The 21,729-nt window shown below is 38.1% G+C and overlaps 1 protein-coding gene across 15 annotated transcripts in view; it reads left to right on the top strand.

The window, feature by feature from the left end:
• DLG2 (discs large MAGUK scaffold protein 2) overlaps window positions 1-21,729 on the top strand; it is a 981,187-nt gene that overhangs the window by 376,606 nt on the left and 582,852 nt on the right. For 10 of the 15 annotated variants that reach the window (XM_085065660.1, XM_085065786.1, XM_085065682.1 and 7 more), the window contains one exon: window positions 13,260-13,340. The exons of the other annotated variants lie outside the window; for them this stretch is intronic. In XM_085065660.1, coding sequence (XP_084921786.1) covers window positions 13,260-13,340 — 81 coding nt within the window. The remainder of the gene's footprint in view (window positions 1-13,259; window positions 13,341-21,729) is intronic. 15 annotated transcript variants of the gene reach the window in all.

Genomic DNA, 21,729 nt, shown 5'->3' with positions numbered 1-21,729 from the left:
CAAAGCCAAAAAGTAGGGTTTTTCCCTACAGGTACCAAGAGAGGCTCTGACTTACCTAGAAACAAGATATCTGTACTTTTCTCAAACTCTTTAGAAAGCCTCATATGAGTAGTATAGAGCTAGGGAGTCTTCAGCAGGTGTGAAGGGAGAAGTATGAAACCAGGGAAATATTTCTAGTTTGGATTCTTTGATTAACCTCTTTATTTCAGTTGAGATTTTTGTTGAATTCCAAAGTTTGGTACAAACTTCTCAATGAGATGCTTAAAGTCTGGGTTTTCTTCCTGGAATTTCTTTCATGGAGTGTTTTTCTTGTATATGAAAGACAAACATGGATAGCAGCAATGAAATTAGAAAATACCTGGAGTAGTATTTGTACGTGGGTGGTTTGTTTGGCTGTTTTGTTTTCCTGGCTTGAGGAACTGTACATTCCTTCTTTTATCTTGGAAAAAAAAAATCTAAAAACTGAGAACAGCTTTAATTTGTGCTCTGCTGTTCCAGTTTCAAAAGATGCTGTCTTCTGTTTACAAAATAAAAAGCTCCTTTCCTCTATAAAACTTCACAACATATGTGAAAATCCAAGAAATCCATAACATTCTCCTATCTTCATGCTATGATGGAACAATAGCCTTTCTTCCTTTGCACCCATTTCATTTTCAAGGGCTTCAATTGGATACTCCAAAGCTGTAGTGCCATCGATTGTCATTCAGCCTCCTGTGAGTAAAATCATATTTGTTGTTATTGTATCCTTCAGGCTGACTGAGCTAAGCAGTGGTGTGTGGCTGTTTACTCTCATCTGTCTAAAATATTAACCCTTGCATCAAGGAGATGATAGAGCTCTGATTTCTTCTGTTCCTGGCCCTGCCACAGATTTCTGTAGCTTCAGTGCATGACCCATTACTATATATACAGGGCAGGTATTGCATTATTTAATGCCACTATCTAGTCCTATTTTCAGCACCATGACTGATGCTTGCAGGTGATTCAGTTTTATGCTGATTCCACCAAAAGCAGTGGCAGTATTGCCATAGTGTGGGCGCCCAGGGGGATTGTATTAGGCAAGAAATCTACTGCAAAAATATTCTTTCAGTCCAGTCCGTGACAGAGGTAGGAACAAAGCAAACACAAGGCTAAATGAGGAGTTCCAAACAGCACCTTTTTTCCACCAAGTTTCTAGGCTTAAGCATCGCCACTACTAAAAGTATTGCTGATTATCCCTTTAAGGGAAAAATGTTAATATACAAGATCTAATTACCTCTGTCTAAGCTGATACGCCTACAGCACCTTTTACATAACCCAAACAGTTGAGTTCCAATTATACAATTATATTTTAACATGTATTAAGTACTATTCCTTTAGGGAGGAGACTTATACTGAATATTTTAACTAAACTTCTTCCTCAATATGGACATATATACAGTAGAGTCTCATTTCATTACAATGCCAAAATCTTGAGATTTTTTAGTTCTTTTCCCCTTGAATAAACCAGCTGGCTCTTCAGAAAGCCCATTTTACATATCTTCAGCATTGACAGCAGTACCTGTACATGTATATCAAATGCAGGCTTTGACACTCATGTTCTTGGGGTCAGCAGTGGCCCATGACTGCAGTTAAATCAGTAATGATCTCTCCATTCTCAGTGGGAGTATCTTCTGCTTTGCAAACAGCCAATGGCAAGGTCTGGGTCTCTTGAGGAGGCAACATGTTCAAATGGGGAGTAAAGGCTGCTGCTTATGCAAATAGCATGTCATGCATTAAAGGTTGACAGATCTAAAGATTGAGTGTTCCTTTACTGAAAGGACAAAGGGCTCCAAGGACCATTCTTCTTTTCTGATCTTCATGTAAGCTCTGTAAGACACAAAAGCCCTCATCTGGATGACTTGTTGAGGAAGGCTGCTTGCTGCACACTTCCAGTCATTAACATCAATGAGGTTTGTAGGTCAGCTCTTCTGAAAACCCAGAGCCTAAGTTTAGAGCAAGGAGTCTGATTGTATTTGTATGCTCAGAGCTAACTCAAGTTTTCTGAACATCCAGGAGAAGTTGGGACTTGATCTGAAAGAGCATAGGAGAAGAAAAGAGATTAACCAGGAAACACTGAGTTGAGGGCAATCCTGGTGAGCAAGTCTAGGGTCTGCTGGTGCTCCCCATGGTGAATTAAATATGTGGAATTAAATATGTGTGCGGTAATGGCTACTGTTGGAGGGGAGGAATCAGGTCCCAGAAGTGTCCTGCTTCTTTCCATACCTCAGCATCAGCCCATACCAGGGCTGGCACAGCCTGCAGTGCAGTGGCAGAGCTTGTGCTGAGTTCATTGCAGCCTTACCAGCAGCACCTGGTTTAACACTGATGCAGTGCTTTCTGTATTACACTGTAGTAATTTCTGCTCAGTGACTCAAGTTTAAAATATCCCCTGCTTAGAAAACCAACTTTTGGAAATGTCGAATAAAGTTATCACATTGGGCTGTACTCATCAGATAAACAGTTCCCACCCAAAGAAAATACGAACATAATTAATTACAAGGTAAAACGAAATTACTAAGACATTGTACTTGTGTTATTTTAATTATACAAACCAAAAAAATCTGGAGATAAAGTTCCCATGGCAACCTTAACTCGGCCTCCTGTATGCACTGTGTGTATGTTTGTGTAAAAAAGGAATGTGCATTATCATGGTCAGAGTGTTTTAGGATGTACTGATCAGGAAGATTTTAATCAGACCAGAAATCTCATCTTTAAAAGTGATTTATTTTTGCTATTTCTCCAGCCAAGTGTTAAAACATAGAGGAGATTTTTAATTTCTGTACAGCCTGATAAGTATTCCTGCTAAAATATAATGCCTGAGCCATCCATACCTTGTCATAAATCTGATCTATCACTGTTCAAATTTAGCTATGATTGTGACAGACACCCTGCAGCCATGAATCTCAAGAGCTGGTAAGATGAAATTGGCATCCATTTTTTTGCCAGTGAGCTCACTAGTATCAGACATTTGGTTACATATTACATTCTCATGATAACAGAGCTAATTTCACCCATAATGTTTCTTTCAAGAAGGTTAGTTGCTGTTTCGCTATCCATCAAGGATTATGGAGGATGCAGAAGTCTGGTGACATGGCAACTCTCCCCATGATATCCTGATATAGCATAACTGTCAGGTGATATCCTATGATATCCTCTGAAGTAAAGACATTTCCAGCAGGCATTCCCATGAACACTCCCTTGATCTCTCCATTTCCTTCCCCCACCTCACCCCTGTTCAGTTTTTCCAAAGTGTCCACATCAGCCATCACTCTCTTGTGGAGCAAGGGGGCTGGATGATCAAGGGAGGGAGGTGTGAGCTGCTGGTGTGGGGAGGGATCAACAGCTGTAAGAAATTTCAGCTATTTTGTGCAGGAGAGAGAATAAGGGAAAGTTTTCTGTTTAAGAAAACCCACCACATGTTATACTCTTGTGAAACATGTCTAGATGGTGAAGGCATTAAAAGGTACTATTCATTTTTATGATGATCATGAGATTCTGTCAATGGCATGTTCCTGGTAGTGAGCTTTACAAGTATTATGTAAAGTATTTTTCAAAACTACATATTATCTTTTTTTTCTTTTTTTTTTTCCCTGAGGTTGCCTTTAACTCTCTTTTCAGTGACATAATTCTTCAAAGTGGTGGTTCAGAAAGAGGATTAATACTTTAGGGGAAGAACTGAAGGTGTAAATTTTTTCCTATACAAAAAATACACATTCTTGCATCTACTGAATATGACCATCTTCTTGCTGAGCTGCTGTGTAAAGTCAAAAGAGACATTATATATACATAGCATAAGCATAATATGTGTATAAATATATTCTGAGCAGACACACAGAATAATAAAAAGATTTGCAGGTTTCTTAAGTAACCAAGATATAAACCTAAGGACAGAAATTAGCATTGAAGAGCTGTGAGTTTATAAAGCAGATGTAAGTATTAACTCACTAAGAATTCATCTAAAGAAAATTGAGAAATATTAAGAAGAAACCTTAGAAAATTTCTATCCAGTTGTCATTGAGGGTGTGGGTTTATATGGTAGAACAATTCAATTTGGGAATATCTTCAGACAGTGAATTGTTTAATTATAGGAAAGCTGGACATACTTAAGTAGAGCAATTATTTCCGTGCTTTAAGTACACATTGTTTTCCTGTGAGTCATGAGGTCAAATAATATTTAGCATCTAATACTTAGCATCCTGCCAAAATTAAACAGCATAGAGATTTCCCGCCAACACATTTCTGAACTGATATATTTTATTTCCTTGGATATAGCACAAAAGCAAAAATGTATATTTATGCCCCTGAAGGCACTTGGAAATACAGCACAATTATAATCCCCAAATGTCTTTCCTCATAATTACTTTTCTTTTATTTGTAGTTACATTTTCTGTATTTTTTAGAAAGACAGGTTTGAAATTAAGCTTTAAAATCAGGTGGGATGTATTTGCAATGAGCCTAATAACAAACCTTTTTTTAGATTAGCAGATACCTCTGTGCTCATGTCAGTAAGACACAGTCTCTGGGTCAGGGGAGGTGACATCAGATCTCTGTGGTTATTCCCAGCTAGATGAAACCAGGCATAAAAGAGCCCTCTTGCAAGTGCTGTCAGAACAAAGGGATTGCTGAACAGGATTCAGAGAAGGAGGTAAAAGGAACAGAGAAAATACATGGAGGAGAAGAGTGAGACACTTTAAAGCCAGCCTCACCAAGGCTAGAATTCTCCAGAAAGGTTGAGGACAGCAAAAGTGACAACACTCTTGCTTTGCAAGCCATGAATGCTAGGAAAATGCAGATTCTTTTCTAATGCTTATTGGGTTTAAATCCTCGATACCTTTGATAGTTTTTGTTGCTCCAGCCAAAAAGCTAAAGCAAAACTGAAGCAAAGGAGGATGTGGAATGCTCTCTATGCCATAAGATGGAATATGAACAGTGGCTTTAGTGAGAGATGAAAAAGTCTGGAAGCTGTGAGTGGCATTTTTGGGGCTGAGTCTGTGCTGAGAGATCCCGTTGGTTCCATGCACAGTGAGACACGAGCGTGGTGTGCTGTGCTGTGCCCCCCACGGGGCTGGTCCTCAGTGTGCTCCACAGACACATGCTGGCTCTGTGCTCTGTGCTACACACACCCCGCGTTTGTTTTCTGCCAGTCATCCAGCTGGAGCTCTTCCAAGAGCACATCAAGCCTGCTTAGCTCTTCTGTGCCACAAAATAGTGGAGGAGGGGTTGAGCGTGCCCGAGTCACATCCCAACACTGCTCTTGTGACTGGGAGGGTAAACAAAGCTCAGGAACATCACTAGGAATTCTGAAAGGAAAGATGTAAGAATTTGACAAACAAAAGGAAGGACCTAATTTGGACTCAGAGAAGTGGGTGGACAATTATGTCCCAATTGAGATCCTTAACACTGTAGGAGAAAAGAGCTGTGTACAGCATCACAACTCTGACTGCAGCAAAAAGCATGTGGAGTTTGAGGAGCAGAGTTAGTTAACAGAAGCCAACCCACTGGGTGTCACTAAAGGAAAGATGTGAGAAGGAGGACGGATTATATCGCTTTGCAAAAGTTGGCAAGAGCCAAAATGTGTGTTACTCAGATTAATCCTCACAGGAACAATGAGCAGCAATTCATTTGGAGAGAAATACATTATTGAACTGGAAGTAAATGGGACAGTTATGAAGTTGGACATGGCACACATGCTATTAGGTTGCCAAAAATAGTTGTTTTCCTTGCTAGCCTTGAATACTGGATAGTAAATTTACTACTGGTTGTAAAAGAATTCAGTGCTGCACTTACTGCAGTTATAGAGGTGTGGACACATCAGTGGGCAAAAGCTAAACAAGGAGAGAGGTCTCTGAAGAGCAGAGTTTACTTAGGAATCCCCACACTGAAGAAGTATTGAACAAATTGGATGATCAGCATAATTTATTTCTTTTACTAGTGGAAAATATTGGAGATCCTTTTCCTCATCAAGAAGACCTCTGAAAATGAAGGAAGCAGAGTGGAGGTTGGAAAAATATGCTCCAGGGATAATAAACTTGGCAAGACACAGACATTTATCAGCATCTTAAATGTCATCTGAAACATCCCCCAATATGTGTGTGTGGTTGATATGTCACCACATCAATAGGAAACCCATGACTTGCTCCAGTGGCATCTGAGGGCCGGACAGGTCTCTCTGGTACTAAAATGGCATAAACACCATTGTCTCAGCTGATGAGCATGGTTATAGCCTCCAGAGACATCAGGAGAAATGTGGAGTCCAACCAGTCTCCCATTCACATATTTTGGTAAAATATCCTTTCCCTAAGCACTGTCAGAGCAAGCACATTTATTAGCTTTGGTAAGAACAAAAATAAGGGAATCATGTTTCAGTCGTATTTTATGCCAGATAAATTTCATGAGCTTGATATATCAATAGATACTTTAGAAAAACAGTACATTAATGCTTTTTCCACCCCTGGAAGATATTTTTTTCTTATTATTGTCATTTGGGATGTGCTGGACAACCAAAATCTTTCACCAGGAAGCACATCTGTGATGTCCTCACAGGCAGTAGGACCAAGAAAGGTTAGAAAGCCATGACCAGAGTATCTCTGGAGCAAAGCAGGCTGCTGGGTCAAAAACACACTAAATTCTATTATATGATGTATTTGACCTTTGGGGATACTGGTACTTGGTCACATTCATCCATGATGACACCTGTGTCTTTAACATCCGTGTTTTCATTGAGGGGAGAGCAACAGAGGGACATTAATGTTTTAGTCTTACTACAGAGTTTGGGAAGCTGAGAGAATTAGAGGATCTTTTTTCACTTATTATCTCCATAATTGAAATGGTAAATTTCTTTCAATCCTCTTATTCTACTCTGTGAAGCCTGAAAATGGCTTTGGCAATACAGGTGATAAGGACAAAACAGTTGGCTGTAATACAGAAGAAGATTTTAGGTTGTGGGTGCAAATATCTCATGCCCCTCTTCCTGGGAAATCAATTAGGGCTAATACTGACCACAAACCGATACTTTGGAAATTCCCAACTTTTTCACAAATAAAACTTTTTTGTTGTTGTTTGTAAAATTTATGATTCACAAACTGAATCTAAACCTGTAAGAGAGCTGCTGTTTATAGGCAGAGTTATTCATGCATTTGACAAAGGTTTAGCAGAAAAAGTTGTCCTGAGCCTGAATTTTTTCCTAATAACTGGAATTTAATAAGCAGTCTGGTCTCAAAGGAGATGTGCACAGAGGCTGCCAGAGCAGATTCGAAGTAAGACACCGGAAAATGACTACATTTGGCAGTGGCACGTATTTAACACTTATTACCAATTTTGGAAAAAATATCTGGAACAGACAGGAGTTGGATATTACAAAGATCATCTCCAAAATGTTACAGAAAAAATATATTTAAATGAAGGTCATTTTGAGTGAACAGTGAGTGAGCAGTTTTGACCCTGAATGAGCCAGCTGGAATAACCCAGAACAGCCAGGGCTTCATGTAACACCTAACAGTGAGAAGAGTGAGGCTTGAACATGTTCTTCAGCCTCCTTTCTTTGGGCAATACAGCCATTTCCAGAAGTAGTAGTGCTACAGCATTCCAGGAGGCCAAACTAACCAGAACAGGGTGCAACTTGAACAGGGAGCACACAAAACAGGTCTGCTTGCATCCATTTGACAGCAGCAGTGAGCATGTTTCAGTTGAGATGTGTTGAACAGAAGCCACAGCTCTGGAAATCTCCAAACATCCTCTAGTAACGCTACTCATTAGATTGATGAAAAGGATGTTAACTTATACATATGTGATGTTTTCTAGCCATTAATTTTGGGACTGGAGTGAAAGATGTGCTTTGGGAACTGTTACTTTAACGGCTGGATTTCCCAGACAATATAGCAATTTCTCTAAGCTTCTCAGTAGGTACCAGAGAAGGGATAAAAAAAAGCTCTTAGAAGATCCCTGGGAAACAAGTAGTCCCTGAATGCCACCTGAGCATCAGTGAACTGATTTAATTTTATCCATTTAATGAATGAAGTATAGTACTAGGATTAGAGAGAAGTGTTGTTGCAATAGTTATATCAATATTTGTTTCTATGGAGAGAGTTAATTGGAAAAAGAGCTGGTTTCTGGGATGAAAGTATAGAAATCATGATTTTCAAGAGTAGCAGTGAAAAGTAGTAGGTCCACAACAGAGTAAGCTTTCCTTGGTAACCCACATGGAGGTCTGACAACTCTGCTCTTGTCTGATATAGTTCTTTCATTTGGTTCCTCATCTTTCCTGTCATTTGGTCGACTAATATCCTTTCCCTCCAGCTCATCCAAGACAGCATCAAGCAGATACTGGTGTGACAGCATAGCTAACCAGAATCATCCTTGGTGCATCTAAGCAGCAGCACACATATATTATAGTGTAGGTCTGCTCTGAACTCCAGAGGCTTCCTTGGATCCAGTGATGCTCTTTGCAACAGTTCTTCACAAACCTTGTGTTGTTGCAGAAGCAATTGGATTAACAGGAGACAGCAGCAATGATTTTTTTTTTCTGGATTTGGTCCCCATGCAGATTTCTATTCTCTGCCAGTTGCACTCATTCTTTTGAACCCTTCTCTATCTGTGCCTCTGTGCATCACAGTGAGTTTAAAAGTTCCAGTTCCATTCCATATCACAAATGTTTGTGTCAGTCAAATATAATAATAAATGGTAGCAAGTGTAGAAGCTTTAACTTAGTCATAGCTGTCACTTAATAAAGCCACTTTTTGACAGATTAGGAGATGAAGCCAGGACTGTTTTAGGTACAAACAAAAAAGTTGCTGCCTGTTTTCCTTGGCCTTTCCTTCACTTTTGCTTAAATCCAAGAGGGCATGAGACATGGAGGCAGTCAGATCATGACTGCAGAAATCCTAGATGGAGTATGTCATCCCAAGGCCCATATCTAGATCAAGAGTTAGAAGGGGAGGCAATTTCTAACATGCTTATTATGTAAAACATATGCACAAACCGAGGCACTGGGTACACTGGCATAATTATCCACTGTGACAATGGATCTGCGGGTGCTGAATGTGATTAACCTGCAAGCAGAGCCAAGAACTATTCTTGTTTCAGAAAGCCCATGTTAAACCTGCCTGCCTGTGAAAGTGTGCTCAGAGCTGCTGTAATTGCACTCATTGCTGGCACACATTGTTAATAACAAGCATTTTTGTTGCTATAGACAAGGGTAAAATGTAAGGATGTTGCAATGAGCCAAAGCTTGAAAGCCCCTCACTAAGCTTGTATGCTCAGGATTTAAACTGCTGGGGAAACTTTATGTCTCTGGCTATTTATTATTACATACAACATGTTCTTGGAAACCACTCCACATTTAACAGCAGTTAAACCCATCTGCTGCTCCTGAATTTTCATTTCATTCACAAGCCTGTTTTAAAAGTATTTTTGGACTTGTCTCCAATGTGCTATCAGCTGTTCGTTATTCTGTTGTAAATTGATAAAAAGAATGACTCAAATTTAAAAGAAAATTGTAGCATCCTATATATTTTTGAGCTTTTCATTGAAACTTGCCTTTCCATCATTGTCTGACATAAATTAATTTTGTAGTTTAAAAGCAATTATTCACCATGGAAGTTCATCCCCTCCCGCTCAATTCTGCAGAATTCATCTATAGTAGTTACATCACTGGCATGAGGAACAGACTTGAACTTAGCACCATGATCACAGATACTGTTCAGTATATTGAAGTTCCTGTGAGTGCAACAATTTTTCATTGCTTTATTTAGAAATACTATCACCATTTTCTTTGCACATCTCTTCTTCCTAAGTTCATGTTTCATTACTGTTGCTTTGCATAGCGATACTTCAATGCCCTCTACATAAGATTAGCAGGAGCTTCGAAGATTTTCAAAAGATCTCTTCTTGAAGATTTTTTTAAACAGAAATCTTTGTTTTCCTCAGCTTTATTGGTATGGCTGACTCTTTTTATGACACTGCATGATATTCTTTTACAAAGGTAATTTGTTGGACCATGATACTTCCCAGTATTTAATAAACTGATCCTTCCTTAATTGACAGATTAACAAGGTTTTCCAGAATGTAAGAGTATTTAAATCCTTCTAAAATTGGTGTACTTCAACACTGAAACTTGTTTGGCTCTAGGTCTTGTATAAAACTTTCATAGGATTTGGGATTTTTGGATTTACGGTAGTTCATAACATCTAAGGAAGCTTGACATTTAATTTTTTTTTTAGTTAAAGAGCAGGAGATTTAGATTTTCTATGCAATAATCTCCCAAATTTTATATTTTTAACCATATAGTTGCATTTAATAATAGCAAGTATGAATGACAATATCTGTTAGAAAAGACTTCCTTAAAATAAAATAAGACTTTTTGGGGTGAGATTCAATTGTCTAAGATAGGCATATAGTGCTATTTTAGATGTCCCATAAGATCTGAGGTGGGCATATGGCTGTCAGAAATGACAAAAGGAAACCCATTTGCTTTTGAAGAAGCAGCTGGAGACAAAACAATGCCTTAATGCATCTGATGGCAATGAGACAACTCTATTTGGGAAACTCAGTCTCACCTTTAGGGCTGTCACATTTATAGTTCACAGTTTGATGCTTATGAAGAATGCTGTTTTAAATGCTACCTCACTTGCATTTGAGTAGAGTTTATTCAAAAGACTGTTTTTACAATTAGGATTACATTTTCACAACCACAATGTCCATTAGTGGCATTTGTAAAATCTTACCTTGGAAGCAAGTATATATTTATTTTATTTTAACTTAGCACAGAGGAATATGCCTTTTGCATTTAGCTGGCTATTAATGACTGAAATTGCTAGGGAATAAACCTCTCATGGAGTCAAAGCATGTAGGACATGGAAAGCACTGGAGACTTTCAATGTTTCAGCACTCTAGCAGTTAAAGGCTTTTTTCACAGCAGCAAAATTGGAGTGATTTCTCTGGCTCCTCTCTCAGTTGAAGATAACTGATCACTATCCCTATGTAATATCCTGTTTTCAGTCTTTCCTAGGTTGTGAGTTTCCTCTTCTGTAGATTTTCTTTGTCTTTTTCAACACTTATCTTAAAACAAAGTGCCCCAAAATGATACTGTTCTGCTGATGTCTCATCATCAGCGATTACAGCACAATAGTTATAACCCTTGTCTCTTACTCACAGCAATTCTTCATATCTTGAACGAAGGCCATTTTGCAACAGAACCACTCTTGGCTCCTCCTTAGTTAAAGATCCCAACAGAAGTGTTCCTTACTCCGTATTTTTCTTTTGGTGTTTCCTCTGCCATGGAAGTGCTTAGTGCTTGGTGTGTATTTCTTTTGTGTTTAGGGTACTACATATTTCTTCTCAAAAGTCTCCAGAACCAAATATTCAAAGTAAACCACATGTGCACAGAAGCTTGCTGTGGTCAAAGTGCATTAGCTCCAGTGGACTTGTGCATAAAATACCTCCCACTTGTTCCTGTAGGCTTGGTACTGATGTTAGGGAATCCACAGTCACTCATTACACTGTAAAAGAAATTACTCTAATTTTCTTCATGTAAAAATCATATCTGTGTAAGCTCAGCTGAACAGTCAGACCTCCCTTCATCCCACTTCTCTGAGGTGGGAATGAACTGTGCAGAGTAACTCAGGGCATTTAAGCCTGAAACCATTCTCAGGAGTTTCCCGTGTCTCAAAGGACTCTCCTCCTTCCTGACACAGCTAAATGCCTGAAAACTGACAGCATCAATAAAAGCCTCAGTTCTCAAAAATATTGTTGTATGACAGCATTAATCCTTTTAAGCAGAGCATTTTCCTTAGACTGTACTTTATACTGGAAAGTATTACACCCTGAGCTTTTTGATTATTATTAGCCTTTTTTTTTAGCAACAGAGTTTTGAGACTTGCCTGAATGACTTGGCCTAGTGGTTTTATACTTGCTCTGTTTTATGCTAGCTATTAAAAAAGACTTAATCTTGCAGGTGAGACTGAAAAAGTGTTACCTTTTTTATATAAATAGAAGTGGGTTTATACCTAAAGGGGTCTACATGAAGGCTGGAGAGGGACATTTTACAAGTGACAGGACAAGGGGCAATGGCTTCAAACTGTCAGAGAGCTGGTTTAGATTAAATATTAGGAAGAGATTCTTCACTATGAGAGGGATGAGGCACTGGCACAGGTTGCCCAGGGAAGCTGTGGATGCCCCAGTCCCTGAAAGTGTTCAAGACCAGGTTAGATGGGGCTTTGAGGAACCTGGTCTAGTGAAAGGTGTTCCTGCCCATAGCAATAGGGGCTGGAAATAGGTGATCTTTATTTTCTTTCCCACACAAACTGTCCTATGATTTTTATTATTTTTAAAATTTGTATTCTTTATTAAAATAGAAACAAAAAGTCTCTAAAGTAAAATAGTAAAAGGCGAGGATCAGCATTACATGAGCATCATAATGAGTATGGCCTTTGTAAATATGCTTTTAAGTCTCTTATGTAAAAAACGTTGTTTAAAAATGCTATTGGATGCATAGCTACAGACATGGTAGTTTTGCTATCAACAAAAACTGAGATCCTTGCCTTATGTCTCCCCATACTGACAGGGCTCTTCCATATTGTTGTTGTTTGTTAAGAACTCATGTGTTTTCTACAATGGCATTGACTCATGCCTATGTGGGAGACTGAATTCATTATAGATTTTCTTTTTCACAAAAAAATGGAAACCTGATGTTCATTAAAAGCAAATATATAACCTCCTACAGTTAAAACTTCATAAATTCATAGTGATAATTAGAGTGGGTTTTAAAATTTAGAAGTAACAAGGTTATTTCTAATTTTAGCTAGAAAGATGTGGACTGTCAAGAGAATGTTTATTTATTCCTTGTAGACTTCTTGCTTCATTTGCTAATAATTATCTGGGATTGGTAGATGTTGCATATTAAAAATAAACCTAAATACAGTAGTACAGCTTTAATTCCTGTAAACTATGCATAACTTTCTTGTTCTTCCTTCAATGATAAATAGCTAACCCACAGATATTTATAATCAATAATATGCACTCACCTTTTTAATACTATTTAATATAATGCCAATTTATTTTTTGTTATAAAGCCTCTGGGCAATTCAGCATGTATTAACACCAATTTACAGCTTCGAGGGAATAAATGAGCCCACTCCCCCAAAAAACAACCTGGGAAGCAAACCCACACTGAGCACCACATGCAAAGACAATGAAAAATCTGAATTTGGAACGTGTCCTGAGTAGATGTCTCTATGTACTTCCAGAAAGGCCAAGAGGAAGAAAATCCCACAGGTAGAGGCCTTCAGCTGGGACCTTTTCCTGAAATGGAATGGACTAATACACAGGTGAGAGTAGTGAATTTGGCTGTGAGAAATAAGTGAGGAAAGCAAATAGTTTCTGAATTGCTGCTTCGTAGTTTTGCCAATTTTTCTCCACCAATGCTTCCCTGGACCCAAAAGTGCCCATTTCAAGTTAAAAAAAATATTTGCACAAATGCTTCAATAATTTTCAGGATGCTGTGGCACATAAGAAGCCTTGGCTTACATATTGATCATACTGAAAACAGTTTCAGCTATTAGGAAAACAATTTGGCTTGACTTGACTGTTGACATTTGAGCAACTCTATGATATTGCCATGGTAGTCAACCAAGAGACTTGTCCTGAGCACAATTCTTCTAACCTGATTTGGATGGCTCCTTTAGATGTAGGTGGATCATACCCTGGCAATTATTTTTTTCTCTCCATTGTCTAGACATTTTTTATTGTCAAATAACTTAGGTGTTAATGTCTTGACTTTGGTATCTCGAGCAGTCAGGAAAATGTCACCTTTATCTTTTTGACATTTCTTTTTATTGCCTGTTGGTCTGGCAGAGATACAATTAGTCTCTGAGACTCTGAGATATAACAGGCAGGACCAAACCAGGATATAGGACAGGAAGACTAAGTATATTTATGGACCTGGAGAGCCTGAGAGAAAAAAACATTGTTGAAGTTGATTTGGTGGGGTTTTCTTGTGGTTTGCTTTGGGGTTTTGTTTGTTTGTTTGCTTTTAATCAGAGAGCTTTTCCAATAGAGGACTTGTCATTGAAACTAGAAGTACAAAAAACCCTCCAAATCAAACAAAAGTGCAAGTGACACTATTGCACCAACATAGTAACCTCCATAAATTTTTGTTATCAAAATACTCAGTTTAGTTTATGTTGCATTTGTGTGCTCAATTTTCAGTGTATGACCTTCCTCCATTATGATAAATAAATGTGAGAAACTTGATGCTCTGGCTGTTTGCCAGCTGGGTCCTTTGCAATCTCAGGAGGGAAAGAAGGCAGATTAAGATATGAGGATAATGCACACTAATGGGCTATTTCTGGTAAAAGTAGTCTAAAGTGATATATTGTTGATGTCCAAATTGCTATCCTTTGTTATCTAGGGTTAAAAAGACTCTAGGAAAAATAGGGCAGATGAGGATTGTGTGTGATCTTGCACAGCTCTTTGCCAGCTGGACATCAATTTATAATGGCTTTGGATGTCTAGCTAATTTTCCTTAATGTAAGGGCCAAAAATATGAAATTATTAATGTTCAACCTAGGATGCATTCAGTGGCAAGCATGATGGACAAGAACTCTTACACTATGTATCTGAATATTCAATTTCTACCTCCTAAGATATCCAGAAAAGTTTAACAAAGCTTATTTCTTGGTTTATTTTGGATGTGAATAACTAATTTGTTCTGCTTTTTTTTGAAACGCCAAAAAGAAGGAGAAATGGTGCCAGTCAATCACTGTTTAATTAATCGTGTCATTTATTCATGCAAAGATGAACAAAAACTCTGATACCTCTTCAATACTGAGTGGCACACAGTAGGAGGAAAGTGCTGCTTGCTCCTTAGCAAGCCCATATGGTGGTAGGAGATCCAGTGTCCCTACTCTACCAGCAGCACTGAATCTTTCAACGCATGTTAAACAACATCTGCCAGTGATAAAATAAGTAAAGCAGAAGGCTCAATACTTGGTAACTTTCACCTAAGAGCCTTAAAAAAGGAGGCTGAAAAGATCTGTTGGAGAATTTTTAAAAATTCTAGAGTGTGAGTGTCATGCTATTACTTTCACCTTTTTTTTTTTTTTTCCAAATAATGCTGCAGATCAGGTTAGTTATATTTCAGACCTGGAAAAAAATATTGGAAAGATTAAGGAGAATTTAGCTAAGAAAGAAAGCTTAAGAATAAATTAGTGGTAAGAAGAAATTATTGACAGTCAACATGGTTTTAAAGAAAAGCAATTATGCTAGATAACCTTCATTCCAGAATGTGTTTGCTTGTTGAATGGTCCTAGGGGTTGTTTAGGCTTTTGTAAGGAATTTAATTTAATTTTGTATTTCATCTGGTATAAGTAAATAACAGTATGCTTTATCAAAATAATACTCCTCAAGGACTGACATCTCAAGGCACTAGTCAATGAGAAATGACACCTACACAGAAATTTTCAGGGACCACAGAATCATAAAATAGAATCATAGAATGGCCTGGGTTGGAAGGGACCTTAGAGATGGTCTAGTTCCCACCCCCCTGCTATGGCAGGGACACCTTCCACTAGACCAGGATTATCAGAACCCCATCCAGCCTGGCCTTGAACATGTGCAGGGCTGGGACATCCACAGTTTCTCTGGGCAACAGGTTCCAATGCCTCAGCACCCTCACAGTAAAGAACTTGTTCCTAATATCCAATATAAACCTGCTCTCTTTCAGTTTGAAGCCATTCCCCCTTGTCCTGTCACTGCATCTTCTTGTAAATAGTTTCTCTCCAGAGTCTTCCACAATTTAGAATTGGGTGTGTGCAACATATTTCAATATATTTCACAAATCATTTGGAAAGCAGCAGGAATTCTTGGATGCTAAAATTTGAAAATGATGCAAAGTTTAAAACAGTAGGAAGAAAAAAAAAAAGGAGGACACAGTAGTCAGATAGTTCAATCCAGTTACAGTTTAGCCTGGCAAACAGAGGCCATTCAAACAAAATTGTCATTACCTGGAAGAGAATTCTTGCACAGCCAGAAGAAAGCAATGGAAGCCTTATATACACATGGGGAACACTACAGCTGACATAAGTGATGCTAGGAATTTTCCAGAGGAAAGAGCAGACAGCTCAGTGGGGCTTGCACTATGAGCTTGAATGAAAGAAACCTCACTAAAAATTAAGAATAAGGAGGTGGTTTTATTGGTATATGTAACAGTGAAGCTATGGAAGGAAATATGGTACCAGGTTTTGGCATCTGTAATTTATAAAGCTAATAAATAAATATCAAAAGAGAGAAGAGAGACTAGGATGGAGAAAAAATCTTCCAGAGAGGGACATGACTTAATGGCAGTGTATTCCTGTGGGATTACTGGGAATAAGAGGACTCTTCATAGTAGCAGAGAAAAGCAGAATGTGTACCAGGGTAAGAGTAAACAAAGGTCGGGCAGGTGTTTTTAAAAGTGAGAACACAGGGCAAATCATCAAGGAACATGGTAGATCTCAATCCTGCTATGTTTTCAGGATAAGATGCTTTTCTGAAATAGCACCTAATTGTGTACAATTGTGTTTAAGACAAGCTGTTGTTGTCAGTGTTACATGTGGCAATATATTGGATCTCAATGATCCAGTAGTGCTTTGTGCCTTAAACCCCAAATCTTTGAGGTGCCTGTTTTTTGCTCCAGCCCAGTCAGAAAAAACTTCTCCACAGGAATGTAAGGTCAGATGATATTGCTGAGGGAGATTCAACTCTTATAACCAATGCATTTTATCACTTTCTCCAGTCACTAGTTATACGTGACTAGTTATAAGTGACACTAACTCCACTCCACTAGTTATAAGTGGAGCTATATTACTTGGCCTAACGAAAGCACTTATTTCCTTTCAACTTCCTTCCCACTTCCTTGCATTTTAATTCATTAAAAAAGCTCAGTACACCCACCTCCTGGCCTACATGTGTGGAGGATAAAGTTTAAATTCTTCTAGATCATGAACTTCTGAATTAATTTTCCTTTACTGATTTTTAATCTGAAGCTGCAAAATTTTGATTAAAGCAGCAAAGTTTGGTTGAGAGGGCTTGATGTTTTTCAGTGCTCTCTGACTGACATCTACCATCTCACTATATTTAGTATAACTTGTTGAAGATTGGGTGGTCTTTAAAATGAGATTCTAGACATAGGATATGCTTTTTCAATTCCTCGTCTCTTGAGTAGCTTGCTTGGGCAGCTTGCTTCATTCGCTTTCCCTTTGCTTTCCTACCTGTAGAAAAACATTTTCCTTTCTTTTACAAAGGGCTTTGAGAAAAATTGTAATGTCTGAAAAGTCATTAGACCTTTTATTTCTGTTTGGCACAGAACTAATTCATTATTGAACTGCCATTACACATATTCCCAGAGCAGTGCATGATATATCCTCATCTGATAACACTCTAGAACACTTGCTTATCTTTCTGGAGATAAGCAGAAACAGAGACCCCTTAGCCTGCAAATCTATAGGTGCACTTATCAACCCCAAGAGAAAGTATAATTAAAATCAGCTTTGTTTCATCCCCCCACTACACCCCATTGTAGCATTTCTTTTCAAGCTTCCTGCTTTGACTTGCACCTAAAATAAATTAACTTACTCCCACCCCACTTACCCTATATCATTCCCTGGGAAAAAGTGACTCTCCTCTGCAGTTAGTCAAGGAGGATGGGTCCCTTTTTCAATTGTGAAGTCCTCCAAAAAAACAATTTACATGGTTTTTGCTCAATTCATCAGCAAAGTCTGCCTTTGTCTTAATGTCTAAAAAAAATTCAATGTCTCAATAATGAAGCATCTAAAACTCTGGTGAAATCCTGATGAGAACTGTTGAGTAATGGGTTGCATCTGTCATCTTCTGTTTTACACTCAGATTGGAAACCCTCTAAGACTTCGCCACTCCTTTTACATTCTGGATTTCCTTAAAGCCTTCAACAGTGGAATTGCAGTCTTTAACTCTGGTGATGAGATGTTATGGCTGTAGATAACAGGCTAATCAGAAGTTGGCCTTCTTTGCATAATCTTAACATTTCACCTGGGAAAAGGGAACTGAGCTCCTGTACCCCTTACTAGAATTTGAAAAATGCAGATGAGAACATAGGTAGAGTTTGAGTCTTAAAATGTAGTTCCATTAAAATGAAATTTCACTGATGTACAAATCCACTTCCTTTGTACTCTACTGAGAGACATATTTATTAACTAAAATAGCTATTTAGCTTTCTCCACTGCTAAGTTTTCAGAAATGAGTCTTTGCTCTTCCCTATATACCCCTGTAAAATTCTCTGTGAAGGATTCTTTGACCTGAAAATACTGCATGGGCACCAGGAAGCCTTAATTTTTCCTGCAATACTTTTTCATTACTTGGTATTACTCATGAGTAGTAGAAGAGTTGGAGGAGCAGTTTATAAATTTGTTTTCCCTTTCTTTATTGTGTCAGTTGATGTTCCCTTGTGGTCTCTCATGAACTTTGCCAGATACTGCTGAGGCAGTCCAGCTTATCAATGCTGTGTAGTTGCCCTTTCAGTCTCACAAGCTGAGAAGAATTTGCTTCACATCCCATTCAAGTAAACAATAAAACCTCAAAAGACTTAATTGCATCCAAGATATTGCCCAATATTTCCACATGAACAAACACAAAGGTCAGAAACACTTTAGAGGCTTTATTACAAAGATCTTTCTTCTGGCTTGAATTCTGCTGAAAATTGTCTTTGTTGTTAAGAAACAGGAATTTACTGATCATAAAAAAGGACATCATTTGTGGACAATTCCTTAAAAAGTGAATGTCCTTAAATTTTTGGGTGGCTTCTATTGACAGTCATCTTTGATATAGTATTAGATAATTGGTAATTAGGTAAAATATCTGCAGTGAAACCTGCAAACACATTTACCTGAAGTGATTTTTTTTCTATATTCTATTCTCCTGCACAGAAGAGTGTTTACTTCTAAGCTTCAAAACTGAAGCTTAGAGTCTTAGACAATCTTATATCTCTTTTGCAATCAGCAGAGCTAACTGCTGGTTTTGATTGTCAATTAAGTAAAGCTTACATGCTTTCCTGCAAAGGTCTAATATTAATATCCAGATTGTGAAAAAAAAGCTGAGGAAAATAGTGGTAACATCAGTATTCTGTATTGCTTGCCCATATTAAATGGGCTAAAGTGGGTGCTGGAGTTTGAAATAAGTTTTTAAACAAGTTCTTCTTGCCTTTTTTCACTCCTGTCATGTAATGCAGCATGGTTTGTTTAATTTACAGCATCAAAATGATTTGGGGTTAAATGTTATGGAGCCAGTGAAGAGTTTGTTCTGCTTTTAATTGATGCTGTGACCTACATTGTTCCCCAAGGCTGCACAGACGTTTTTCAGAAAAGTCTCCTGTTAATTATAATTGTAATCTGTGGTGCTGGGTCAGTTGTCATTTCCATTATATAAACTTTAAAAACTGGTGGGCCAGGGAGTGGGGGGGGATGATTCAGTTTTTTTAGCTCACATTTGGTAAAGCTTTGTTTGCTTCTCTATAACTGTTTCCTGAGGTGATGGTGACTTCAGTTCCCTTCTGTACAAACCCTGTAAATTCTGAGGGCTCCAAGAGGTGCCTGCATAGCTGTGCAGTTGCTGAAGGCTCTTCCAGCATTGTTGGAAAACAAAGCCAAAATGCTAAATAGTTGTGTCAGCTTAAATTCCCATAACCTCCTTTAGAGCCAATCTGTGGTCCTGACCATCCCCTAACGCTGATTTCTGGAATAAACCTTAACCTCACTGCACTGCTGAGTATGCTCCATATTTCCTTCAGGAGGCGACCACATCCATAGGGACCATCACGGGGTTCCTACACCATCTGCCTCACAGAAACAGAGAGATGTATATTGGTAACTTGGATGAAAGATGGCTTACATCAGTATACAGAAGTCAACCATTTTAAAGGAGAGGAAATTTACTTCTTATCTCTAGACAGTAAATCTTAAGTGTTGCTATATTTAATTACAGCATTTCCTTTCTTTCGTGGACATGCTCATGTGGTCATCTTGCAATATCAGACTGTTCTTCACTTCCTTGAAAAGTTGTTCTGGTTGTTGCTGTTGTTTTTCCCCCTCATAGTGCTTATTTATTTATATTAATTTTTTTTTAAATGTAAACTTTCTCTGGATAGGGCTAAAGCCCACTTGCCTCCATTACAATTGCTTACTTGAAACAGTCAGGATTTCATGATTGTTTAGTTCCATAGTTTCTATCTACAAATGGGGGTTGCTCTCTTCTCCCAGTTAGTAGGGATAGGACAAGGGGAAAGGGCCTCAAATTGTGCCTGGGGAGGTTCAGATGGAGATTAGGAAAGATTTCTTCACTGAAAGAGTGGATAAGCATTGAACAGGCTGCCCAGGGAATTGTCACAATCCCTGGAAGTGTTCCAAAACTGAGTTGATGTGACACTCCACACACCAAACAAAAAAAAAAAAACACCCAAACCACACCCCAACACCAACCACACCAACACAAACCAAAAAAACAAAACAAAAACACCCCCACAAACACACAACCCACCCAACACACATTGCTGTATGGTTCTGTGGGCATGGAGGTATTCAGCTGAAGGCTGGACTTGATTATCTTGGAGGTCTTTTCTGATTCTAAGATTCTATGATTCTAAAGTAAGCCTTAGGTGGACTAAGCAGCTGGCTATCATGAGAGCTACAAGTGCTTCCCAACCCTGAAAGACTGACCCAATACTTCTGAAGCTAAAGACTCCAAAATCAGCTGTCTCTGTAATCTTGCAAGTTAATAGACAATCCTAAAATAATTTTATGAAGTCATCATTACACAGCAGTAGAGAGTCAAGAAACTCAAATTCTGAAAACTTCAGGAGCCTAAAGTCATAAACTGAATTCATAACCTTTTCAGATATTTTTAAAAAGTTGCTGCTAAGGGTAATTTTCATGAAGAAATAGAACTTCTATTGCTTTGGGAGACATCATCCTGATTAAATACATTAAAATGCTATTATTTATTAAAGTTAGAAAGTTGGTATATCCCTGATCTTGGGAATGATTGATGCGATTCTTTTAGCTCTGAGTGTAAATTCAGAAATTAGTCATAATTCAACTTGTAGCTTAAGACAAAATAGTTATGTGACAATACAATGCTCCTGAAAAAAGAAGCATGTTGTACCTTAAAATGTACTCCTAGTAGCTTTACATGGATCGCTGCTGCCTCAGTCAACTGTCCTACCTGGTTTTTTTCAGGTATTCATCCTCCAGTGAAGGGGTTTAAATTATTTTTCTTGTCACTTGATATTGTAAATCTTCACCAATTCAGAAAAGCACAAGGAAATGTGAAATATCAGCTATGTAAGCAGTCTATTAAATGTTATTAGAAATACATGCTCTTTTTATAGTGAGCTCAAAGCCTCTTGATTATTTATATAAACTGTTTATAGGAGGTTTACAGCTACAAAGGGGATTTTTTTGTACATTATTTGAAAAAGTACTTCCCAGGGTAGAAGTGATCGTGATAAAATGATATCTTTATAGTAGAGCTGTGTTTCAAGGACACTCATATAAAATAGTAAATTTCATTTCTTGGCGCAATAGAAATGGAGAGCTTACTGTACCATCCAGTGTCTATGTCTCTAGGATGAAAATGTTTAAAATTTTATCTCAGGGTTGGAATTGAGTTAAAAGCACATTTTTATTCAGATCCTTTATTCAGTAAAGTACT

Source organism: Lichenostomus cassidix, chromosome 1 (genome assembly GCF_008360975.1).
Source record: "Lichenostomus cassidix isolate B80296 chromosome 1, HeHo_3.0, whole genome shotgun sequence".
NCBI lineage: Eukaryota > Metazoa > Chordata > Aves > Passeriformes > Meliphagidae > Lichenostomus > Lichenostomus cassidix.
The sequence above is the reverse complement of the archived record's forward strand: the minus strand, read 5'-3'. Positions and strand labels throughout refer to the sequence as shown.